Source organism: Carassius gibelio, chromosome A12 (assembly GCF_023724105.1).
Source record: "Carassius gibelio isolate Cgi1373 ecotype wild population from Czech Republic chromosome A12, carGib1.2-hapl.c, whole genome shotgun sequence".
NCBI classification, from domain to species: domain Eukaryota; kingdom Metazoa; phylum Chordata; class Actinopteri; order Cypriniformes; family Cyprinidae; genus Carassius; species Carassius gibelio.
Window position 1 is genome coordinate 25,380,753 of NC_068382.1, and position 20,000 is coordinate 25,400,752.

At 37.9% G+C, this 20,000-nt stretch overlaps 2 protein-coding genes across 2 annotated transcripts in view; both read right to left on the reverse strand.

The window, feature by feature from the left end:
- The window catches only part of LOC128025559 (C-terminal-binding protein 2), a 28,369-nt gene extending 27,982 nt beyond the window's left edge, over positions 1-387 (reverse strand). Inside the window, exon 1 of the mRNA XM_052612028.1 lies at positions 47-387. The gene's annotated coding sequence lies outside the window, so the exon portion shown is untranslated. The remainder of the gene's footprint in view (positions 1-46) is intronic.
- Positions 388-12,224: 11,837 nt separating this feature from the next.
- Positions 12,225-18,615, reverse strand: mmp21 (matrix metallopeptidase 21). The gene is made up of 7 exons (XM_052612033.1): positions 18,278-18,615; positions 17,097-17,721; positions 16,855-16,994; positions 15,314-15,455; positions 14,741-14,998; positions 13,522-13,694; positions 12,225-13,437 (listed from the first exon to the last, which is right to left on the reverse strand). The coding sequence occupies exons 1-7, from the start codon at positions 18,419-18,421 to the stop codon at positions 13,129-13,131; spliced, it is 1,791 nt and encodes a 596-aa protein (XP_052467993.1). The 5' UTR covers positions 18,422-18,615; the 3' UTR covers positions 12,225-13,128.
- Positions 18,616-20,000: the final 1,385 nt, after the last annotated feature.

Consider the following 20,000-nt stretch of genomic DNA (forward strand, 5'->3'; position numbering starts at 1 on the left):
TCAGAACCGTCCGGTTCACGGAGACTCGGTCGATCGGTGGTCTTACCGGGAATGGCTGTCGGTCCACGGTGAGTTCATGAGCTCATCTTCCTCCAGGGTTATGTCCAGCTCACGAAGCTTCACACAGCGCAGAGAAACTTCATCATCATCATCATCATCGGGAGAAAAATCCAATCCGATCCCGTCTCCGGTAACCGGACCGAACACCGCGGATTGCGCCGGGAACGTGTGTAAGTGCGCGCGCCACAGGAGGAGGAAACGCGCGAGTGTTTGTGTTCCTCTCTTCCTCACTCTCGCTTTCACCTCACACACACACACACACACACACACACACACATACTGTTCTTCATCAAGGCGGGGTCTCGAGTCACCCAGACCAATGACATAAACCCCCACCTCACACACTCACACACACACACACACACACACACACACTCACTCACCCACACACTCACGCACACACACACATACACACACACACGCACACACTCACACACACTCACACACTCACACACACACACACTCACACACACACACACACACAAACACACTCACTCACGCACACACGCACACTCACACACACACACACACACTCACACACTCACTCACTCACATACACACACACACACACACACACACACACACTCACGCACACACACACACACACTCACTCACACGCACACACTCACGCACACACGCATACACACTCACTCACACTCACACACACTCACATAAACACACACACACACACATACACACTCACACACACACACTGAGGGTCACAGGGTACTGATACTAAAGTCTCATTTAATGTTCAAACACATCAGACTCTCTGAAAATCATATTTTCATGATCTGTCATAATTGAATAAATTGTTCTGTTTATATGAATCATAATCATATTTTTATATTATCATGAAAAACAGCAGTGACTGTAGACACACACACACACACACACACACACACACACCTCATATCTGCATCATAAATCATAAATGCAAACTACTGTAAGAACAAACCGCCTCACTTTGCATCATCTAATATATAACGTGTGTGCATAAGAATATATATTGTTATTTTTACATTTAAGTGCAGTACATCAAGTTAAACAAAGTCAAATGACAAATGCTGTCTTGGCAATTAGCTGAATTAATAAAAGTGTACATATATACGGTATATTTATATATTCATATCTGGTTCCAGTCAGTGTTATTTTAGTTCTAGTTATTCTGCATGACACTGGTTTAATGATCAGTATGTCTGATCAATATTATTGGTAGAGAACAGCTCTAATTCTCTGAATAGATGATTTAAATGTGTCCGATGAGTGGAGCGGGAGGATATATCATCAGCTCAACTACAGCTGACATGAATTATTCACACACGTCTTCTGTCATCTAAATGTTTAATGAAGACAGCCGTCTGATTAATCCATATCTGTATTCCTCGGGGCGTCTTAAATACGGATCTGATGGAGAGAATCATGACAACAGCTCAAGATGTGCTGCACGTTCCTCTTCCGACAGCCTGAAACATACAGATGGACAAAATTAATGTTTTCATCTAAACATTACTCTCAGGACGAGTGTGGAGGGAACCTGTGCAGAAAACAGCTACAAGTGATGCTCTTTCACAGCATTTCACTCTTGCTTTTCTAGTGCAATTATCTAAACATTCTTAAATCAATAAAAAAAAAAATGTTCAAGTGAGTTTATGCCTAAAACTAGAACAATATGTGTCTTTGGGGTCAAAAGAAAGTGCTGCTTGGAGGCACAACTGTATGCTGTTAAAACTGGCTTTATTTAATCTGGCTTTTGATTGTTTTCTCAACTCTGCTGTGTAAAGACGCCTTTAGATTCACTTCTCAAACATGCGATGTATTACTCAGCTCCATTCACAGTGAAGACATCACGCCTCTGTGCAGAGCTGCTCATTTGCATATTAATGAGGAGGAAGGGGCGGGGCTTTGGCAGCTATTGAACAAGACTAACAACTAGTGTCTTACTTTAAATGACACAGAACCAATGTGGCTTCTCTTCTTCTGGACTGATGGAGAGCGTGTGAATTATTAAAAGAATAATTACCAATGATTGCCAATAATCATCTCAGCTGAGGCTGTTAGATGTACATTTAGAAAGTTTGTGGTCTCTTCTGCTAATTTCTCATGCAAATGTTTTATTTATTTTCTTATTAACTGATTAGAACTGAAGTGTTTCCAATCATGCTCTGTGTCTCATCTTCAGAGAATCACAATAAAAAAAAAATCACCAAAGATCTTTAATCAGTGTTATTTTAGCATCATTTGAGATTCTGATTATTAATATTTTGAATTTATTTTGGTTTATATTTATTCTGTTTCTGTTAAATATGCAACATTTAAACGAGTTAATATCTATGAGACTAGTTTAATAAATAGATCAGATGTCATGATATACAAAACCTGGTTACTGTGCATTTAAAATAGTGTTATTTTAATATATTTATTACTAATATATTATTATAAAATAAGACTTTACATTTAGTGTGTTTACTTTAGGTTTAAGCAATTGTTTTTGTTATTTTTTATATATTTTTTATACATCTTTATAGTTTATGTAGTTTTATTTTAGCACGTCATTTTAAACTAAACAATCCAAATCATATAAATATCAGCACCTGCATCGTATTTTTGTTCAGTTTCAGTCTGTTTTTTTCCTCTAATATTCTCAGACTATATGAGCCATAAAACCTGATGGAGCAAATAAAACACTCAACAAAAAACACATTAGCAAACATTTTCTTTTTACATAAACTGTTGCATTCATAGATTAGTTCAGTATTAAATAATAATAATAATCCAGATATCCCAGTCTGAAGTTTCTACTCTTGTGTTGAAGGTCAGAGATTGAGATCTGGAGCATCTGAGCTTCATTTCACTGAACGTAATCAATGCAGGAGATATGATCAAACTCTTCTGAACACACGTGCTCGAGTCGATGCTTCTCCTGAATGAAGGGAACGGTTGGAGCGTTTATCTCTGTTATAACCATTGTGTGTGTTCGTGCATGGCCTGTGCGGGACAGATAACAAGGTCATGTGACCAGAGCAGAACATAATGAAGGACAATAAGAGCTGTCCTGTAACGACATCATTACCGCTCGCCTGCAATGACACACATTTGGGGAAAGTGGAATCGTCCTCATAATCATTTTCTACGAGACTTTCTGTGAGCAGGAGGTGCGCTTCATCTTTATGACGTTTACCTCACGCTTCACAGAGCAGAAGACGACGAGGAAAGCACACTTACACTGTCTGCAGTGTGCACAGTATGATGGCTTTTTATATGCATGCACACTATTTGCTAAAATCATCATAAAGGTTGTGTACAATTCAGAATTAGCTTCATTTTCACTGCACTGGTCTGAATATAAATAAATTGGCCACAAGCCTGCAATGTCACATTAAAAGCATGCTCATACTGATTACACTGAATTGTTTTCATGGCTAACACATTTATGCTGAATCTAAGGAATTTGAATAAATACATATTGAAAATTTGATTATTTAAATAAAATAAAATTGACCTGGAAATTGAGTTGAAAGAATGTACTGGTTGTAGTTCAGTGAAACACATCTTTATCTTTGTCTATGAGGGATATAGACTTTTAAACATTCAGCTAACATATAGAAATACAAACATTCTTAAATTAAAGTTGCTTTTCTGCATCGTATTCTGAATTCAAAATTTGTGATTTTTATATTTATTTCCTCCTTCACTCAATATTTGGTAAGACAGCTAAAGGGAAAGATATTTTACAATAATTGAATAATAAAATAAGAGTGATTCATGCCACTGTTTGTGATGCAAGCAATATATACATTTAAATACTTAATTCCATTATATTAAATGTTAAGATTGGCATAATATTTTAGTTAAGAAGCAAACTAGTTTAAGAGAATCTGATTTAAATTAACATTTCTAACCTCACTGTCAAACTATTTTGGTTTCCATATTAATATCTTATATAATTATGCATTAAAATAAATGTTTTTGTTGTTGTTGTTGTTTTAGGGATTTTTTATTTATAATTTTGCTACTCCAAAAAATCCTGAAGCATTTACACTAAACAGTGATTTAAAACAATAATAACATGGGCTTGAACTCTTTAATTTATTATTATTTTTTTTTAAAATGTCCTGTAACTAGCCACCATTTATTTATTTAAATTTTATCTTATTTATTTAAATTGTATCTTTTTTATTTACTTATTTATTTATATTTATTATTTGTTTATTTAGTTTTATTTGTTTTATTTTATTTTTGCTGTTTATGTCAATAGTGTCAATAAAAGTCCTAAAAATTCTGAAAGTAAGTAGTCATAAAGGAGGTAAAAATCATAATAAAGTTGATGAAAATAGAAGATATGAAGTATTAATAGATTTAATTGGTCATTCCACCTCCACATGGCATGGAATCTGCTCACAGATTGGCATCAGCTGTGAATGCTGGGAAACGCAGGCCTTGTGTCCGTCTGCAGACGATCTGATGAGAGCAGAGACAGAAGTCAGGGACACAGAGGGAGGAACGGGACGCTCTCTGTCCTATTTTCTGAGTGTTTGCCTGAAGGGCCGCAGTCACACGCCGCCCCGGAGTGATTCAACCTACTTTACAAACCAGAAACACATTCACTGATGAGCTACTGACACGTGTACATCAGCTCCGACTGGAAACGATCTGACTCCAAATCTCTGCCAGAAGTCCAGAGAAAGGAGTGGAAAATCACCAAAACCATTGTGTTGTGAAATCACCGTGACCCAAAGAATCTGAGGAGAAAACACTGTTTCCAGGTCATTCATGTTAAAAGTTATGAGCAGAATATAATAACAGTGAGCTGACAGGGATCTAATGGATTCATTCAGACTGGGTTTACATCGCATCTACTGTCTGTACACATCTCACCATCATTCAGACTCAAATCAGGTTTAATGTGAATGTTAGGATACAGAGTCACGCGTCTCCTCAGGGAGAAATGATCTGGAATAACATCATCACCATCATCATCGTTTCATAAGGTTTGTGCTTCGAAACACTGCCTGAGTGTGTGTGTGTGTGTGTGTGAAAATACTTCTCTGACCAAAATATTCATCAGTTATCATTGGAGAACAAGCTAATGAAAGCATCACAAAACACAGACTCATTTCTAATGTGTGTGTGTGTGTGTGTGTGTGTGTGTGTGTCATCAGCCTGATGATGCTGTAAACAATGTAATTCTGTCTAATGCTCTGAGAGTTTTCATTCAAGTGTTTCCATAGCAACAGCTATTTCACAGTCATATCTTTAATGAAAAGGTAATATGAGACAAATAGTATTCCTCACATCATTACTGCGGTAAACAGTAAACACACACACACACACACACACACACACAGGCTCCAGAAGTAAACTAACTATAACAAAACCTCTTTGGGAGCATTTACTCTTAAAAAAAATATATATATATATATTTTCTTCCATTAAAAAATATCTCAGATTTCTTAAATCAAGACATATAATTTATGAATTGAGAAGCATAAAGATTTAAGATATAAAGTCAAGTTTTCTGTAATAAATGATCAACATTAAGAAAGTTTCTGCTGAAAATAAGAGAAAAACTTCCACCAGTGCAGTGAGAAAACTAATATGTTTCTCTTTGAATTAAGCTGGTTTTTCTGCTCCAGATGACAGATATTTTCATTCATTTCAGTCATTTTGCTTCTCAAGTTATTTTTTTTATATTTGTAATGGAAAACAAGACAAATATATAAATTCATTAAAATAAAAAATATATAAAAACATTTATGAAAGTAGTGTGAGCAGTGTGAATAGTGTAATTAGTGTTAGTATGAAAGTAGTATGAGTAGTGTAAGTAGTGTGAATAGTGTGAGTAGTGTGAGAGTAGTGTGAGAGTAGTGTGAGAGTAGTGTGAGTAGTGTGAATAGTATGAGTAGTGTGAGAGTAGTGTGAATAGTGTGAGTAGTGTGTGAGTAGTGTGAGAGTAGTGTGAGAGTAGTGTGAGAGTAGTGTGAGTAGTGTGAATAGTGTGAGAGTAGTGTGAGAGTAGTGTGAGAGTAGTGTGAGAGTAGTGTGAGTAGTGTGAATAGTGTGAGAGTAGTGTGAGAGTAGTGTGAGAGTAGTGTGAGTAGTGTGAGTAGTGTGAATAGTGTGAGAGTAGTGTGAGAGTAGTGTGAGTAGTGTGAATAGTGTGAGAGTAGTGTGAGAGTAGTGTGAGAGTAGTGTGAGTAGTGTGAGAGTAGTGTGAGAGTAGTGTGAGTAGTGTGAATAGTGTGAGAGTAGTGTGAGAGTAGTGTGAGTAGTGTGAGTAGTGTGAATAGTGTGAGAGTAGTGTGAGAGTAGTGTGAGTAGTGTGAATAGTGTGAGAGTAGTGTGAGAGTAGTGTGAGTAGTGTGAATAGTGTGAGAGTAGTGTGAGAGTAGTGTGAGAGTAGTGTAAGTAGTGTGAGTAGTGTGAATAGTGTGAGAGTAGTGTGAGAGTAGTGTGAGAGTAGTGTGAGTAGTGTGAGAGTAGTGTGAGAGTAGTGTGAGAGTAGTGTGAGTAGTGTGAATAGTGTGAGAGTAGTGTGAGAGTAGTGTGAGTAGTGTGAATAGTGTGAGAGTAGTGTGAGAGTAGTGTGAGTAGTGTGAATAGTGTGAGAGTAGTGTGAGAGTAGTGTGAGAGTAGTGTGAGAGTAGTGTGAGTAGTGTGAGAGTAGTGTGAGAGTAGTGTGAGAGTAGTGTGAGAGTAGTGTGAGTAGTATGAGAGTAGTGTGAGAGTAGTGTGAGAGTAGTGTGAGTAGTCTGAGAGTAGTATGAGAGTAGTGTGAGAGTAGTGTGAGAGTAGTGTGAGTAGTGTGAATAGTGTGAGAGTAGTGTGAGAGTAGTGTGAGTAGTGTGAATAGTGTGAGAGTAGTGTGAGAGTAGTGTGAGAGTAGTGTGAGTAGTGTGAATAGTGTGAGAGTAGTGTGAGAGTAGTGTGAGAGTAGTGTGAGAGTAGTGTGAGTAGTGTGAGAGTAGTATGAGAGTAGTGTGAGAGTAGTGTGAGAGTAGTGTGAGTAGTCTGAGAGTAGTATGAGAGTAGTGTGAGAGTAGTGTGAGAGTAGTGTGAGTAGTGTGAATAGTGTGAGAGTAGTGTGAGAGTAGTGTGAGTAGTGTGAATAGTGTGAGAGTAGTGTGAGAGTAGTGTGAGAGTAGTGTGAGTAGTGTGAATAGTATGAGTAGTGTGAGAGTAGTGTGAATAGTGTGAGTAGTGTGTGAGTAGTGTGAGAGTAGTGTGAGAGTAGTGTGAGAGTAGTGTGAGTAGTGTGAGTAGTGTGAGAGTAGTGTGAGAGTAGTGTGAGAGTAGTGTGAGTAGTGTGAATAGTGTGAGAGTAGTGTGAGAGTAGTGTGAGAGTAGTGTGAGTAGTGTGAGTAGTGTGAATAGTGTGAGAGTAGTGTGAGAGTAGTGTGAGTAGTGTGAATAGTGTGAGAGTAGTGTGAGAGTAGTGTGAGAGTAGTGTGAGTAGTGTGAGAGTAGTGTGAGAGTAGTGTGAGTAGTGTGAATAGTGTGAGAGTAGTGTGAGAGTAGTGTGAGTAGTGTGAGTAGTGTGAATAGTGTGAGAGTAGTGTGAGAGTAGTGTGAGTAGTGTGAATAGTGTGAGAGTAGTGTGAGAGTAGTGTGAGTAGTGTGAATAGTGTGAGAGTAGTGTGAGAGTAGTGTGAGAGTAGTGTAAGTAGTGTGAGTAGTGTGAATAGTGTGAGAGTAGTGTGAGAGTAGTGTGAGAGTAGTGTGAGTAGTGTGAGAGTAGTGTGAGAGTAGTGTGAGAGTAGTGTGAGTAGTGTGAATAGTGTGAGAGTAGTGTGAGGGTAGTGTGAGTAGTGTGAATAGTGTGAGAGTAGTGTGAGAGTAGTGTGAGTAGTGTGAATAGTGTGAGAGTAGTGTGAGAGTAGTGTGAGAGTAGTGTGAGAGTAGTGTGAGTAGTGTGAGAGTAGTGTGAGAGTAGTGTGAGAGTAGTGTGAGAGTAGTGTGAGTAGTATGAGAGTAGTGTGAGAGTAGTGTGAGAGTAGTGTGAGTAGTCTGAGAGTAGTATGAGAGTAGTGTGAGAGTAGTGTGAGAGTAGTGTGAGTAGTGTGAATAGTGTGAGAGTAGTGTGAGAGTAGTGTGAGTAGTGTGAATAGTGTGAGAGTAGTGTGAGAGTAGTGTGAGAGTAGTGTGAGTAGTGTGAATAGTGTGAGAGTAGTGTGAGAGTAGTGTGAGAGTAGTGTGAGAGTAGTGTGAGTAGTGTGAGAGTAGTATGAGAGTAGTGTGAGAGTAGTGTGAGAGTAGTGTGAGTAGTCTGAGAGTAGTATGAGAGTAGTGTGAGAGTAGTGTGAGAGTAGTGTGAGTAGTGTGAATAGTGTGAGAGTAGTGTGAGAGTAGTGTGAGTAGTGTGAATAGTGTGAGAGTAGTGTGAGAGTAGTGTGAGAGTAGTGTGAGTAGTGTGAATAGTGTGAGAGTAGTGTGAGAGTAGTGTGAGAGTAGTGTGAGTAGTGTGAGAGTAGTATGAGAGTAGTGTGAGAGTAGTGTGAGAGTAGTGTGAGTAGTGTGAGTAGTGTGAATAGTGTGAGTAGTGTGAGAGTAGTGTGAGAGTAGTGTGAGTAGTGTGAGAGTAGTGTGAGAGTAGTGTGAGAGTAGTGTGAGTAGTGTGAGTAGTGTGAGAGTAGTGTGAGAGTAGTGTGAGTAGTGTGAGAGTAGTGTGAGAGTAGTGTGAGAGTAGTGTGAGTAGTGTGAGTAGTGTGAGTAGTGTGAGAGTAGTGTGAGTAGTGTGAGTAGTGTGAGAGTAGTATGAGAGTAGTGTGAGAGTAGTGTGAGTAGTGTGAATAGTGTGAGTAGTGTTAGAGTAGTGTGAGAGTAGTGTGAGAGTAGTGTGAGAGTAGTGTGAGTAGTGTGAGTAGTGTGAGTAGTGTGAGAGTAGTGTGAGAGTAGTGTGAGTAGTGTGAGTAGTGTGAGAGTAGTGTGAGTAGTGTGAGAGTAGTGTGAGAGTAGTGTGAGTAGTGTGAGAGTAGTATGAGAGTAGTGTGAGAGTAGTGTGAGTAGTGTGAATAGTGTGAGTAGTGTGAGAGTAGTGTGAGAGTAGTGTGAGAGTAGTGTGAGTAGTGTGAGTAGTGTGAGTAGTGTGAGAGTAGTGTGAGTAGTGTGAGTAGTGTGAGAGTAGTGTGAGAGTAGTGTGAGAGTAGTGTGAGTAGTGTGAGAGTAGTGTGAGAGTAGTGTGTGAGTAGTGTGTGAGTAGTGTGAGAGTAATATGAGTAGTGTGAGTAGTGTGAATAGTGTGAGTAGTGTGAGAGTAGTGTGAGAGTAGTGTGAGAGTAGTGTGAGTAGTGTGAGTAGTGTGAGTAGTGTGAGAGTAGTGTGAGTAGTGTGAGTAGTGTGAGAGTAGTGTGAGAGTAGTGTGAGAGTAGTGTGAGTAGTGTGAGAGTAGTGTGAGAGTAGTGTGAGTAGTGTGTGAGTAGTGTGAGAGTAATATGAGTAGTGTAAGTAGTGTGAATAGTATGAGTAGTGTGAGAGTAGTGTGAGAGTAGTGTGAGTAGTGTGTGAGTAGTGTGAGAGTAATATGAGTAGTGTAAGTAGTGATGAATAGTGTGAGTAGTGTGAATAGTGTGAGAGTAGTGTGAGAGTAGTGTGAGTAGTGTGAATAGTGTGAGAGTAGTGTGAGAGTAGTGTGAGAGTAGTGTGAGTAGTGTGAATAGTGTGAGAGTAGTGTGAGAGTAGTGTGAGAGTAGTGTGAGAGTAGTGTGAGTAGTGTGAGAGTAGTATGAGAGTAGTGTGAGAGTAGTGTGAGAGTAGTGTGAGTAGTCTGAGAGTAGTATGAGAGTAGTGTGAGAGTAGTGTGAGAGTAGTGTGAGTAGTGTGAATAGTGTGAGAGTAGTGTGAGAGTAGTGTGAGTAGTGTGAATAGTGTGAGAGTAGTGTGAGAGTAGTGTGAGAGTAGTGTGAGTAGTGTGAATAGTGTGAGAGTAGTGTGAGAGTAGTGTGAGAGTAGTGTGAGTAGTGTGAGAGTAGTATGAGAGTAGTGTGAGAGTAGTGTGAGAGTAGTGTGAGTAGTGTGAGTAGTGTGAATAGTGTGAGTAGTGTGAGAGTAGTGTGAGAGTAGTGTGAGTAGTGTGAGTAGTGTGAGAGTAGTGTGAGAGTAGTGTGAGTAGTGTGAGTAGTGTGAGAGTAGTGTGAGAGTAGTGTGAGTAGTGTGAGAGTAGTGTGAGAGTAGTGTGAGAGTAGTGTGAGTAGTGTGAGTAGTGTGAGTAGTGTGAGAGTAGTGTGAGTAGTGTGAGTAGTGTGAGAGTAGTATGAGAGTAGTGTGAGAGTAGTGTGAGTAGTGTGAATAGTGTGAGTAGTGTTAGAGTAGTGTGAGAGTAGTGTGAGAGTAGTGTGAGAGTAGTGTGAGTAGTGTGAGTAGTGTGAGAGTAGTGTGAGAGTAGTGTGAGAGTAGTGTGAGTAGTGTGAGTAGTGTGAGAGTAGTGTGAGTAGTGTGAGAGTAGTGTGAGAGTAGTGTGAGTAGTGTGAGAGTAGTATGAGAGTAGTGTGAGAGTAGTGTGAGTAGTGTGAATAGTGTGAGTAGTGTGAGAGTAGTGTGAGAGTAGTGTGAGAGTAGTGTGAGTAGTGTGAGTAGTGTGAGTAGTGTGAGAGTAGTGTGAGTAGTGTGAGTAGTGTGAGAGTAGTGTGAGAGTAGTGTGAGAGTAGTGTGAGTAGTGTGAGAGTAGTGTGAGAGTAGTGTGTGAGTAGTGTGTGAGTAGTGTGAGAGTAATATGAGTAGTGTGAGTAGTGTGAATAGTGTGAGTAGTGTGAGAGTAGTGTGAGAGTAGTGTGAGTAGTGTGAGTAGTGTGAGAGTAGTGTGAGAGTAGTGTGAGAGTAGTGTGAGTAGTGTGAGAGTAGTGTGAGAGTAGTGTGAGTAGTGTGTGAGTAGTGTGAGAGTAATATGAGTAGTGTAAGTAGTGTGAATAGTATGAGTAGTGTGAGAGTAGTGTGAGAGTAGTGTGAGTAGTGTGTGAGTAGTGTGAGAGTAATATGAGTAGTGTAAGTAGTGATGAATAGTGTGAGTAGTGTGAGTAGTGTGAGAGTAGTGTGAGAGTAGTGTGCTTGTAAAGGCAGCTGCGCCCTCTGCTGGTGGCAGAGCAAACCAGTAACCAGTAAATGTGTATATATAGAATAACTTAAAAATAAAACAAAATGTAACATAAATATGTCAAGGCTTTCATTCATATATTATCAACAAATTAGAAATTGCATTAATCTAATTTTAAGAAAAAATCATCAGCTCTAATAAATGTCTGTGGTGATGACATCATGAGTTACTCTCCATAGCAACAGATCCCTGCTGGAATGCAGTCATTTTAATTAGTTCCATGCATGTATTTTCTATATATAGTGTGAGTAGTACATTATAATGCATGTTTTTGCTAATGTTATTAATCACATGAATCCATATGTTTGGTGTTAGCAGTGAACTGACTGATCTCTGCTGAATCGCTCACAGCAGCTGAAGGCTGATGCACATATAGAATAAACACACTTTAACAGTACATTTATGAGAAATAATCTAAGAATCTCCTTAACATGGTCAACTTTTTGTCCGTTTATTAATGTTGCTATTCTGCATTTTGCATGTGGGTTTTACAAGAGTTTCCAACACTTTGAGTCAAATTGCAGCTTGACTAATTGTTGAATAAAAGTGACAAATAGCTAAGTTATATTAATTCAGACATCAAGTCCTTTCACAGTGCAATGATTTCTTTCATTACAAAAAAAAAATTAGAAATAAGAGTTCATATCAAGTATACAGCAGTTATTTAAGTCCCCTTGACATAGTGTTATAGTTTTTAAGAATATATTGAGAGTTCTAATATTTTCTGGTTTAGTTATTCTGTTGTGTATTTTTATTCGTTTTTTTAATGATAAATCAAGATAAATTATATGAAAATGAGAAATGTTGCATCGACAGCTTTCTGAAATGAAATAGGTTTAGGTTTTTATTATTATTATTATTAAATTAGTTCAAGTTTTAAAATGTACTTTTATGGTTGAATAAAGCTCAAATAGAGTTTGAAAGGCTCAGTACTAGTAAAGAAATTAAACTGAAAGCCTGTTAAGCAGCTTGTCATTTGATATTAAAAATCAGTAATGAAAATCATTCACATTGAGACATAAAACAACAAAACATAAAACAAAAACAAAAAAATTAAAATCTGAAATTTATTCTGAAAGAACATGTTTATAACAAACAAATAATAACAAATATTAAATAACTGTTAACTCTTTACAGTAAGGATCCATTAGTTAATGCTGGTTAGTATATTAACTAACATCAACAAACAATGAACAATACATTTATTGGAGTATTTATTCATCTTTGTTCATGTTGCTTAATGAAAATTACTGTCATTCGCTTTTAGTTCATGTTCATTCACAGTGCATCACACAACTTTAGCTTTTAATAATGCATCAGTATTATTAATACATGTTGTAGAAGTATTGTTCATTCTTAGTTTATGTTAATTAAAGTATTTAACCTTATTTTAAAGTGTTACCAAATAACTTATGCAATAAATATAGTCATATTCCAGCAAACAGTATAAATAGATACATGTTTTTGTCAAATCTCGATGCTCTGCATTGTCTGACATACATGCTGATTTATATAAATAAACTTCTAACTACAGAAGACCACACAAAAATATAGAATACTGACAAATTAAATTAAAATTAAATGGATGTGTTTCAGGTTTTGTCTTCTCCAGATGTTCACTGATGGACTGGAGTGCTGTGGATTATTGTGAGGTTTTTATCAGACTCTCATTCTGACGGCACCCATTCACTGCAGAGCATCCATTGATGAGACACTGATGCAGTGCTACATTTCTCCAAACCTGATGAAGAAACAAACTCATCCTGATCTGGGATGAACTCAGAATGAACACATTTACAGCACATGTTCATTTCTGTGTGAACTATTGCTTTAACTTAAACCTCCGGAGACTTCAGTTGCATATTTGAACTCATCTGGAAATCCCAGATTCAGATGAACGTCCTCATGCGCTCAGCGTCCGTTCAGTTCAAGTGCTGCAGGCTTCCTCCTTCAGCATGAGGCTGATCTGAGATCAGATCTCATCATCTGCGTGCGGTTCTCAGAGAGCTGCTGTGGACGTCGCAGATGTCGAACCACTGCTGCTCCACCTCTCTGCGGGGCATGAGGCCGTTTGGTGGCAGCGAGGCGCTCCGTCTGCGATCTCTGCCGCTCACCATCCTCCAGAACCACGAGCCCTTCAGCAGGAACACTGTGTTGTGTGAGTACGAGAAATACGCCGCATCCAGGTTACCGAGGGGATGGTTACCGGGGACCACGGCGGGAAACACCTCTGTGATTTTTTGTGGGGAAGAAGAAGCCAAGCGGTGCATGCGCACATCAAACCTGAACACCTGCAAGTTAATATTCTGCAATTACTAAATCTCCATTGGACACTATTCATCTTGCATTAAGTGTAGAATATTAGCAGCTGTTACCTGTGAGCCCTTGAAGAAGTAGATGTGAGCATCTCTCCGGTCGTAGTATGCTGTGTCCACTGGTCCAGACACACCGGGAAAGCCTTCAGAGATCAGACGAGGGTACGAGCGGCCGTCTGAGTCTTCAGTGAACACCTGATCGTTCTCACTGTCATAACGCCAGTACTGCACGCCTGAAACATCACAGCAAAACATCAGCACATACATGCAAACATCTCAACTTCTGTACAGTAGCATGCAATTCAAAACCTTACAGTGCTGGATCATTACATTTTGAAATAAATCTAATAAGTGAAAAAGTACCATCCAATATACAATATACAAAAGGGCAATGTGCATTTAATGGAATAAAAAAATAAAGCAAAATACAAATGTAAAATATGTAAATAATAATAATAATAATAATAAAAATGCTAAAGAATGCAAAAAAAATTTACAATGCATAATTATGTTTAAAATAATGTTTAAAAAATGCAACAATAAAAATTTTTACAATGCAAATGTAAATTATGCAAAAAAATTGCAAAATAAAAATCTTAAATGCAAAATATAAATGTAAAATATGTAAATAAAAAACAAAACAAAAAAACAATAACTGCTAAATAAAAATATAAAATGCAAAATGCAAATGTAAAATATGTATTTAAAAAAAACTGCAAAACACAAATGTAGAATGCAAAATAATGGGGAAAAAACTCTGCAAGAGAAAATGCTTCAGACAAATGTACAATGCAAAATTATGCTGAATGCTAATGTGAAATGTTTTAAAAATGCAACAATAAAAAATGTACAATGCAAAATGCAAATGCAAAAACCCTGCAAAATAAAAATATACAATGCAAAATATTAATATAAAAAAAAGAAAAACACAAATGTGTAATGTAAAATAATACACATTATAAACATGAAAATATGTAAAAAAATAAATAAATATAATAAATTGATTGCAAAACTCAAATGTACACTATGTATTTAAAAGAACCCTGCAAAATACAAATGGTCAATGCAAAATAATGGAAAAAACATTGGAAAAAATGTAAAATGCAAATATACTGTAACAAAAGTACAGTTCGCTGTACACAGAGTTTTCTATTTGTGATGCAAATAAGCTTGTGCTGTAATCTCTGTGCAATGCATCTCTTTCAGTCTTTCAGCTAAGATTGTGTTTTTGTGCCCTCTCAGATGCATATGAATAAACTCATAATAAGTAAATAAATACCTTTAAAGAAGTAGACAGCGTCTGTTTTGCGGTTCCACACGTGAACGTAAGCGTCCACGCCGCTGGAGGGAAGCCCGTGCCAGCCCACCTGCACCGCCACCGGATCCCCGTAGCGGGTTCTGTTGTTACGGTTCTCATAGAGCCAGTACCAGCCGTCTCGCATGAAGTAGGTGTTAAACCGCACCACCACCTCGCCGTACGCCGTCTGCTCCTTCCTGATCCAGTCAAACACGGTGCTGAAGCGGCCCTTACACTCACCTGACAGAAAACACACACAAAGACTGACTAAACCAAGCCTGTTTTATTGGCATTGTGGGGTTATATTCACAACAGTCAAAGACATTTCCAACTCAAATTCTCATTGGTGTAAAATAATAAAAATCTCATTGTTATTCATGCATAATAACCATGCATGTGCAACAAATAATGCGTAATAATGCATACTAATGCAAATTTGGGTTGAAAGTGTGTTTGTTATGAAAACTGTCTCATATAATGTGTAGGAATCTTAAAATAGTTATCATATTCATGCATATGTATAATGATATTATAAATATAATCTCTGGTGCTCACCGTACAGGCTCTGGATGGATTTGCGGTCCATCCAGTCGATCTCAAAGCCGGCGTCCTGAGGAAGGTAACTGGGCTGCATGATGGATCCGGAGCGGTAGATGTGAGGAAGCCCTAAAACATGACCGATCTCATGGACCGCTACCTGAGTGAAACACACGACACGCTACAGTCAGTGATTCAGATCAGAGATTCACATCAGAGATTCAGATCAGATATTCAATTCAGTGTTTCAGGTAAGAGATTCAGATTAGAAATTCACATCAGCAATTAAATTCAGTGATTCAGATCAGAGATTCAGATCAGAGATTCAGATGAGTGATTCAGATCAGAGATTCAGATGAGTGATTCAGATCAGAGATTCACATCAGAGATTCACATCAGCAATTAAATTCAGTGATTCAGATCAGAGATTCAGATCAGAGATTCAGATGAGTGATTCAGATCAGAGATTCACATCAGAGATTCAGATCAGATATTCAATTCAGTGTTTCAGGTAAGAGATTCAGATTAGAAATTCACATCAGTAATTAAATTCAGTGATTCAGATCAGAGATTTTCTTTTCACATCAGCGATTCAGGCCATTGATTCGCGATTCAAATCGGACATTCAGATGAGTGATTCAGGTCAGAGATTCAAATCAGTGATTCAAATCAGAGATTCAGATCAGTGATTCAGATCAGAGATTCAGATGAGTGATTCAGATGAGTGATTCAGATCAGAGATTCAGATGAGTGATTCAGATGAGTTATTCAGATCAGAGATTCACATCAGCAATTCAATTCAGTGATTCAGATCAGAGATTCAGATCAGAGATTCAGATGAGTGATTCAGATCAGAGATTCAGATGAGTGATTCAGATCAGAGATTCACATCAGAGATTCACATCAGCAATTCAATTCAGTGATTCAGATCAGAGATTCAGATCAGAGATTCAGATGAGTGATTCAGATCAGAGATTCACATCAGAGATTCAGATCAGAGATTCAATTCAGTGTTTCAGGTAAGAGATTCAGATTAGAAATTCACATCAGCAATTAAATTCAGTGATTCAGATCAGAGATTTTCTTTTCACATCAGCGATTCAGGCCATTGATTCGCGATTCAAATCGGACATTCAGATGAGTGATTCAGGTCAGAGATTCAAATCAGTGATTCAAATCAGAGATTCAGATCAGTGATTCAGATCAGAGATTCAGATCAGTGATTCAGATCAGAGATTCAGATCAGAGATTCACATAAGTGATTCAGATGAGTGAGTGAGGTCAGAGATTCACATAAGTGATTCATATGAGTGATTCAGATCAGAGATTCACATCAGTGATTCAGATGAGTGATTCAGATCAGAGATTCAGATCAGAGATTCAATCAGTGATTCAGGTCAGAGATTCAGATCAGAGATTCAATCAGTGATTCAGATCAGAGATTCAGATCAGAGATTCAGATGAGTGATTCAGATCAGAGATTCAGATCAGAGATTCAATCAGTGATTCAGCTAAGAGATTTAGAGATCTACATCAGTTATTCAGATCTCGCGTGTCACCTTGAGAAGACTGATCCCGCTGCCTGTGTTTGGGACGGTGAAATGTTCATCATCGTCGAAATGAATGTCCCCGAGGAACCAGGCGTGAGCGAACTCTCGCCCGGCGCCGTCGAACCGCTGAGAGCAGCCCAGATGACGACCTGCAGGGGGCAGCAGAGGCTCAGTAATGATTCATTTCTGCTTTGAATACAAACAAAAACAAGCAAGGTCTCTTATTTTAATGCTGTTAATGTTGAACTGACCTGTCCCGAAGCCCAGTCGGATGTCGATGTCCTCCAGAGGCGAGTCGACGTCCTCCACGAACTGCAGCGGAGAGACTTCGCTCCACATGCGGAAGGCCAGTCTGAAGATGTACTTCTGCTCGTCGATGGACAGCTGACTGCTGTAACCTTCTCCCATCAGACGCCACTTCAGCAGACTCTTAGAGAAGGCCATGTGTCCCTTCCACTCGCTCGCATCTCTCCTCCTCCTGCTCCTCAGAAGCGCCGCTAGGTGGCGCTGTTTCCGCCCGGGAGGTTCAGTATTATTAGCTGCAGCATGAGTGTGATTGTGTGTTGTGGTGCTGTTGGACTCGGCCGTCTCGTTCAGCTCTTGTTCGGCAGACTCCAGCTCCTCGTCCTGGTCCGGGACGCCACACCTGGGTTTATTCATGGCTGCTTTGGTGACGTCATCAAACACACCTGAGACGGGCAGACCGGACACCCGCTGGAACTCCTTCAGGGCCGAGATGAACCGGAGATCAGGGCTGCTGGATCTGGACACGCTTCCTCCCTCCTGAAGGTCCAGAGAGAGACTGACCTCGGTCTGACCCGCTGGGATCTGAGGATCATCTCCGTCTCTTATGAAGCCGTACTTAGACAGAAACCTCTGGAATAATAATGCAGAAGCAGCCAGAGATCAAAGAGTTTGTCAGGAATCAAGACCGAGGAGAATATACACTTACGTGATATTACCTGCATAAATGTAAACACTATTAAAATAATTCTAAAAGTAACATGTCAGAGTTTCTTAACATTTCTGCTCAGCAACGGTGAGAAGAATATACAGTACACTTCAAAAATAATCATAATACTTAATACAATAAATAATAATAAATAATCAAAAAATGTACATTTTAAGGTTATTTACATTTCTGTTCATCAAAGGAGAAGAGAATACACACTCGAAAATAAGCATTATATTTCAATAAAATTAAATTATTATTATATATTAATAATAATATAGGTATAATAATGTATTAAAAGTTATTTGATGAACAAAAGTTTTATTTATTTTTTAAAGGAATGCTTTTATTCAGCGAAGATGTGTTAAATTGATAAAAAGCGACAGTAAATACATTGTTACAATAGATAGATAGATAGATAGATAGATAGATAGATAGATAGATAGATAGATAGATAGATAGATAGATAGACTGTCAGACCTGTGCAGTGTCGGTGTCGGTGATGAGTTCCGCCTGACGGATGTCGTTCATCGCATCTGAATGATCTCTGCTGTGGAAGACCTTCTCCGCGCTGATGAAGATGAAGGTCCAGAGGATGAAGATCAGCCGGATCACAGCCAGCATCGTTACAGCTCCGCTGCGCGTCCGTGTCCTGCACTGAGAGTGAGCGTGAGCGCGCTTGAGCTCCACGCGCTCTTATAGTGACGCGCTCACGCGCTCGCGCCTCTGTGTGAAACAGCAGGATTATTTCTCCAGAGCTGCTCACCTGAAGCCACGCGACTCACACCTGCCTGAGAAACACTCTCACACTCACCTGTGTCATCATCACACCTGCGCTCACCTGAGTTCAGCCGGAAAACACATTCTAAACATTAATAAAAACATTAATGGAGTATATAGGCTACTGTACTATTGAAAATAAATTAAAATAATTATCATTTAAAATAACATTTCAAGGCTATTTAAATTTCTGATCATCAACACCTCCATCAAGTAAAATATACATTTGAAAATAATGTTATTTAAATACAATAAAAATAATGATATTAAATCAAATATATTATAAAAAATATAATTATTGTTTTATTAAATATTTCTGTACATAAATTAAAAACAATTACAATCAAAATCTAAAATGTACCATTATACTCATCAACACTGCGGAGAATATAGACTTTTTTACACACTGTTTTTTAAATGCAATTTAAATATTTACTAAATGCTAAAATAATTTTCAATTTATTTAAATTTCTGCCCATCAACACTGAGAATATACTAATAAATATAATTACACTATAATACATTTAAATAATTACAAATGTAATTAAAAAGGTAAATGTAATTTAAAATTCTGCCCATCAACATTAATTGAGGAGAATATACACCATTAATTTACATTTTTATTTTATATTTCATCTTCCATGTCAGCACAAAAGAATAACATTTCAATTATACTTTGCATAATGCATAATGACAATTATACATATGTTTAGGTGAAAAACAATTATTGCAATGATGCAAAAAAAGAAATGCATTCACAGCTGTATTTTTAAATTCATATTATATAAATATAAAGAGTGCATTCGCAAAAACAGATACCACAATTTTTAACAATTCCCCAAAATCATGTTTTTTCATTGTGCATTCCAATTAATTAATTGGTTAGGTAAAAAAATTACAGCTAACACAATAAAAGACAATAAAAACATGAATACATAATAAAAAACCATGATTTTTGAAAATGCAAATAAACGCTTCATATATATATATATATATATATATATATATATATATATATATATATATATACATACATACATACATTTATATAATGATATATACACTGCATTATTGAGTCACAGCTGAGAATGAGCTGTACATAACAAATATAAAATCTATTCTTCTGGTTTTGGGGTAAAATATTGCATTTGCATGTTCTTTAAAAATGTAGTAGATTTAAAAAATACAAATAGAGAGTAAAGAACTGCAGAGAAACACAGAGGAAGAGGAAGAGGATGAGAGAGGAAGGTGCTTGTCATCTGGCTGTGATGATGCACAGGTGTGCTCAGATCATCAGGCAGGTGTGAGCAGATTTACTCAGCTGACAGAAACAAAAGCCCTTAAACACACACACAAACACACACTTCCTTCATTAACAGCCACAAACTTAAAACACTGATCAGGGACGTGTGAGTCCCACCCG

Coding starts and splice junctions, on each gene's coding strand:
- mmp21 (XM_052612033.1), bottom strand. CDS start 18,421: ATGCTGGCTGTGATCCGGCTGATCTTCATCCTCTGGACCTTCATCTTC. Junction 17,722..18,277: donor CCGACACCGACACTGCACAG/GTCTGACAGTCT, acceptor TTATTATTCCAG/AGGTTTCTGTCTAAGTACGG. Junction 13,438..13,521: donor ACTTCTTCAAGGGCTCACAG/GTAACAGCTGCT, acceptor ATTAACTTGCAG/GTGTTCAGGTTTGATGTGCG.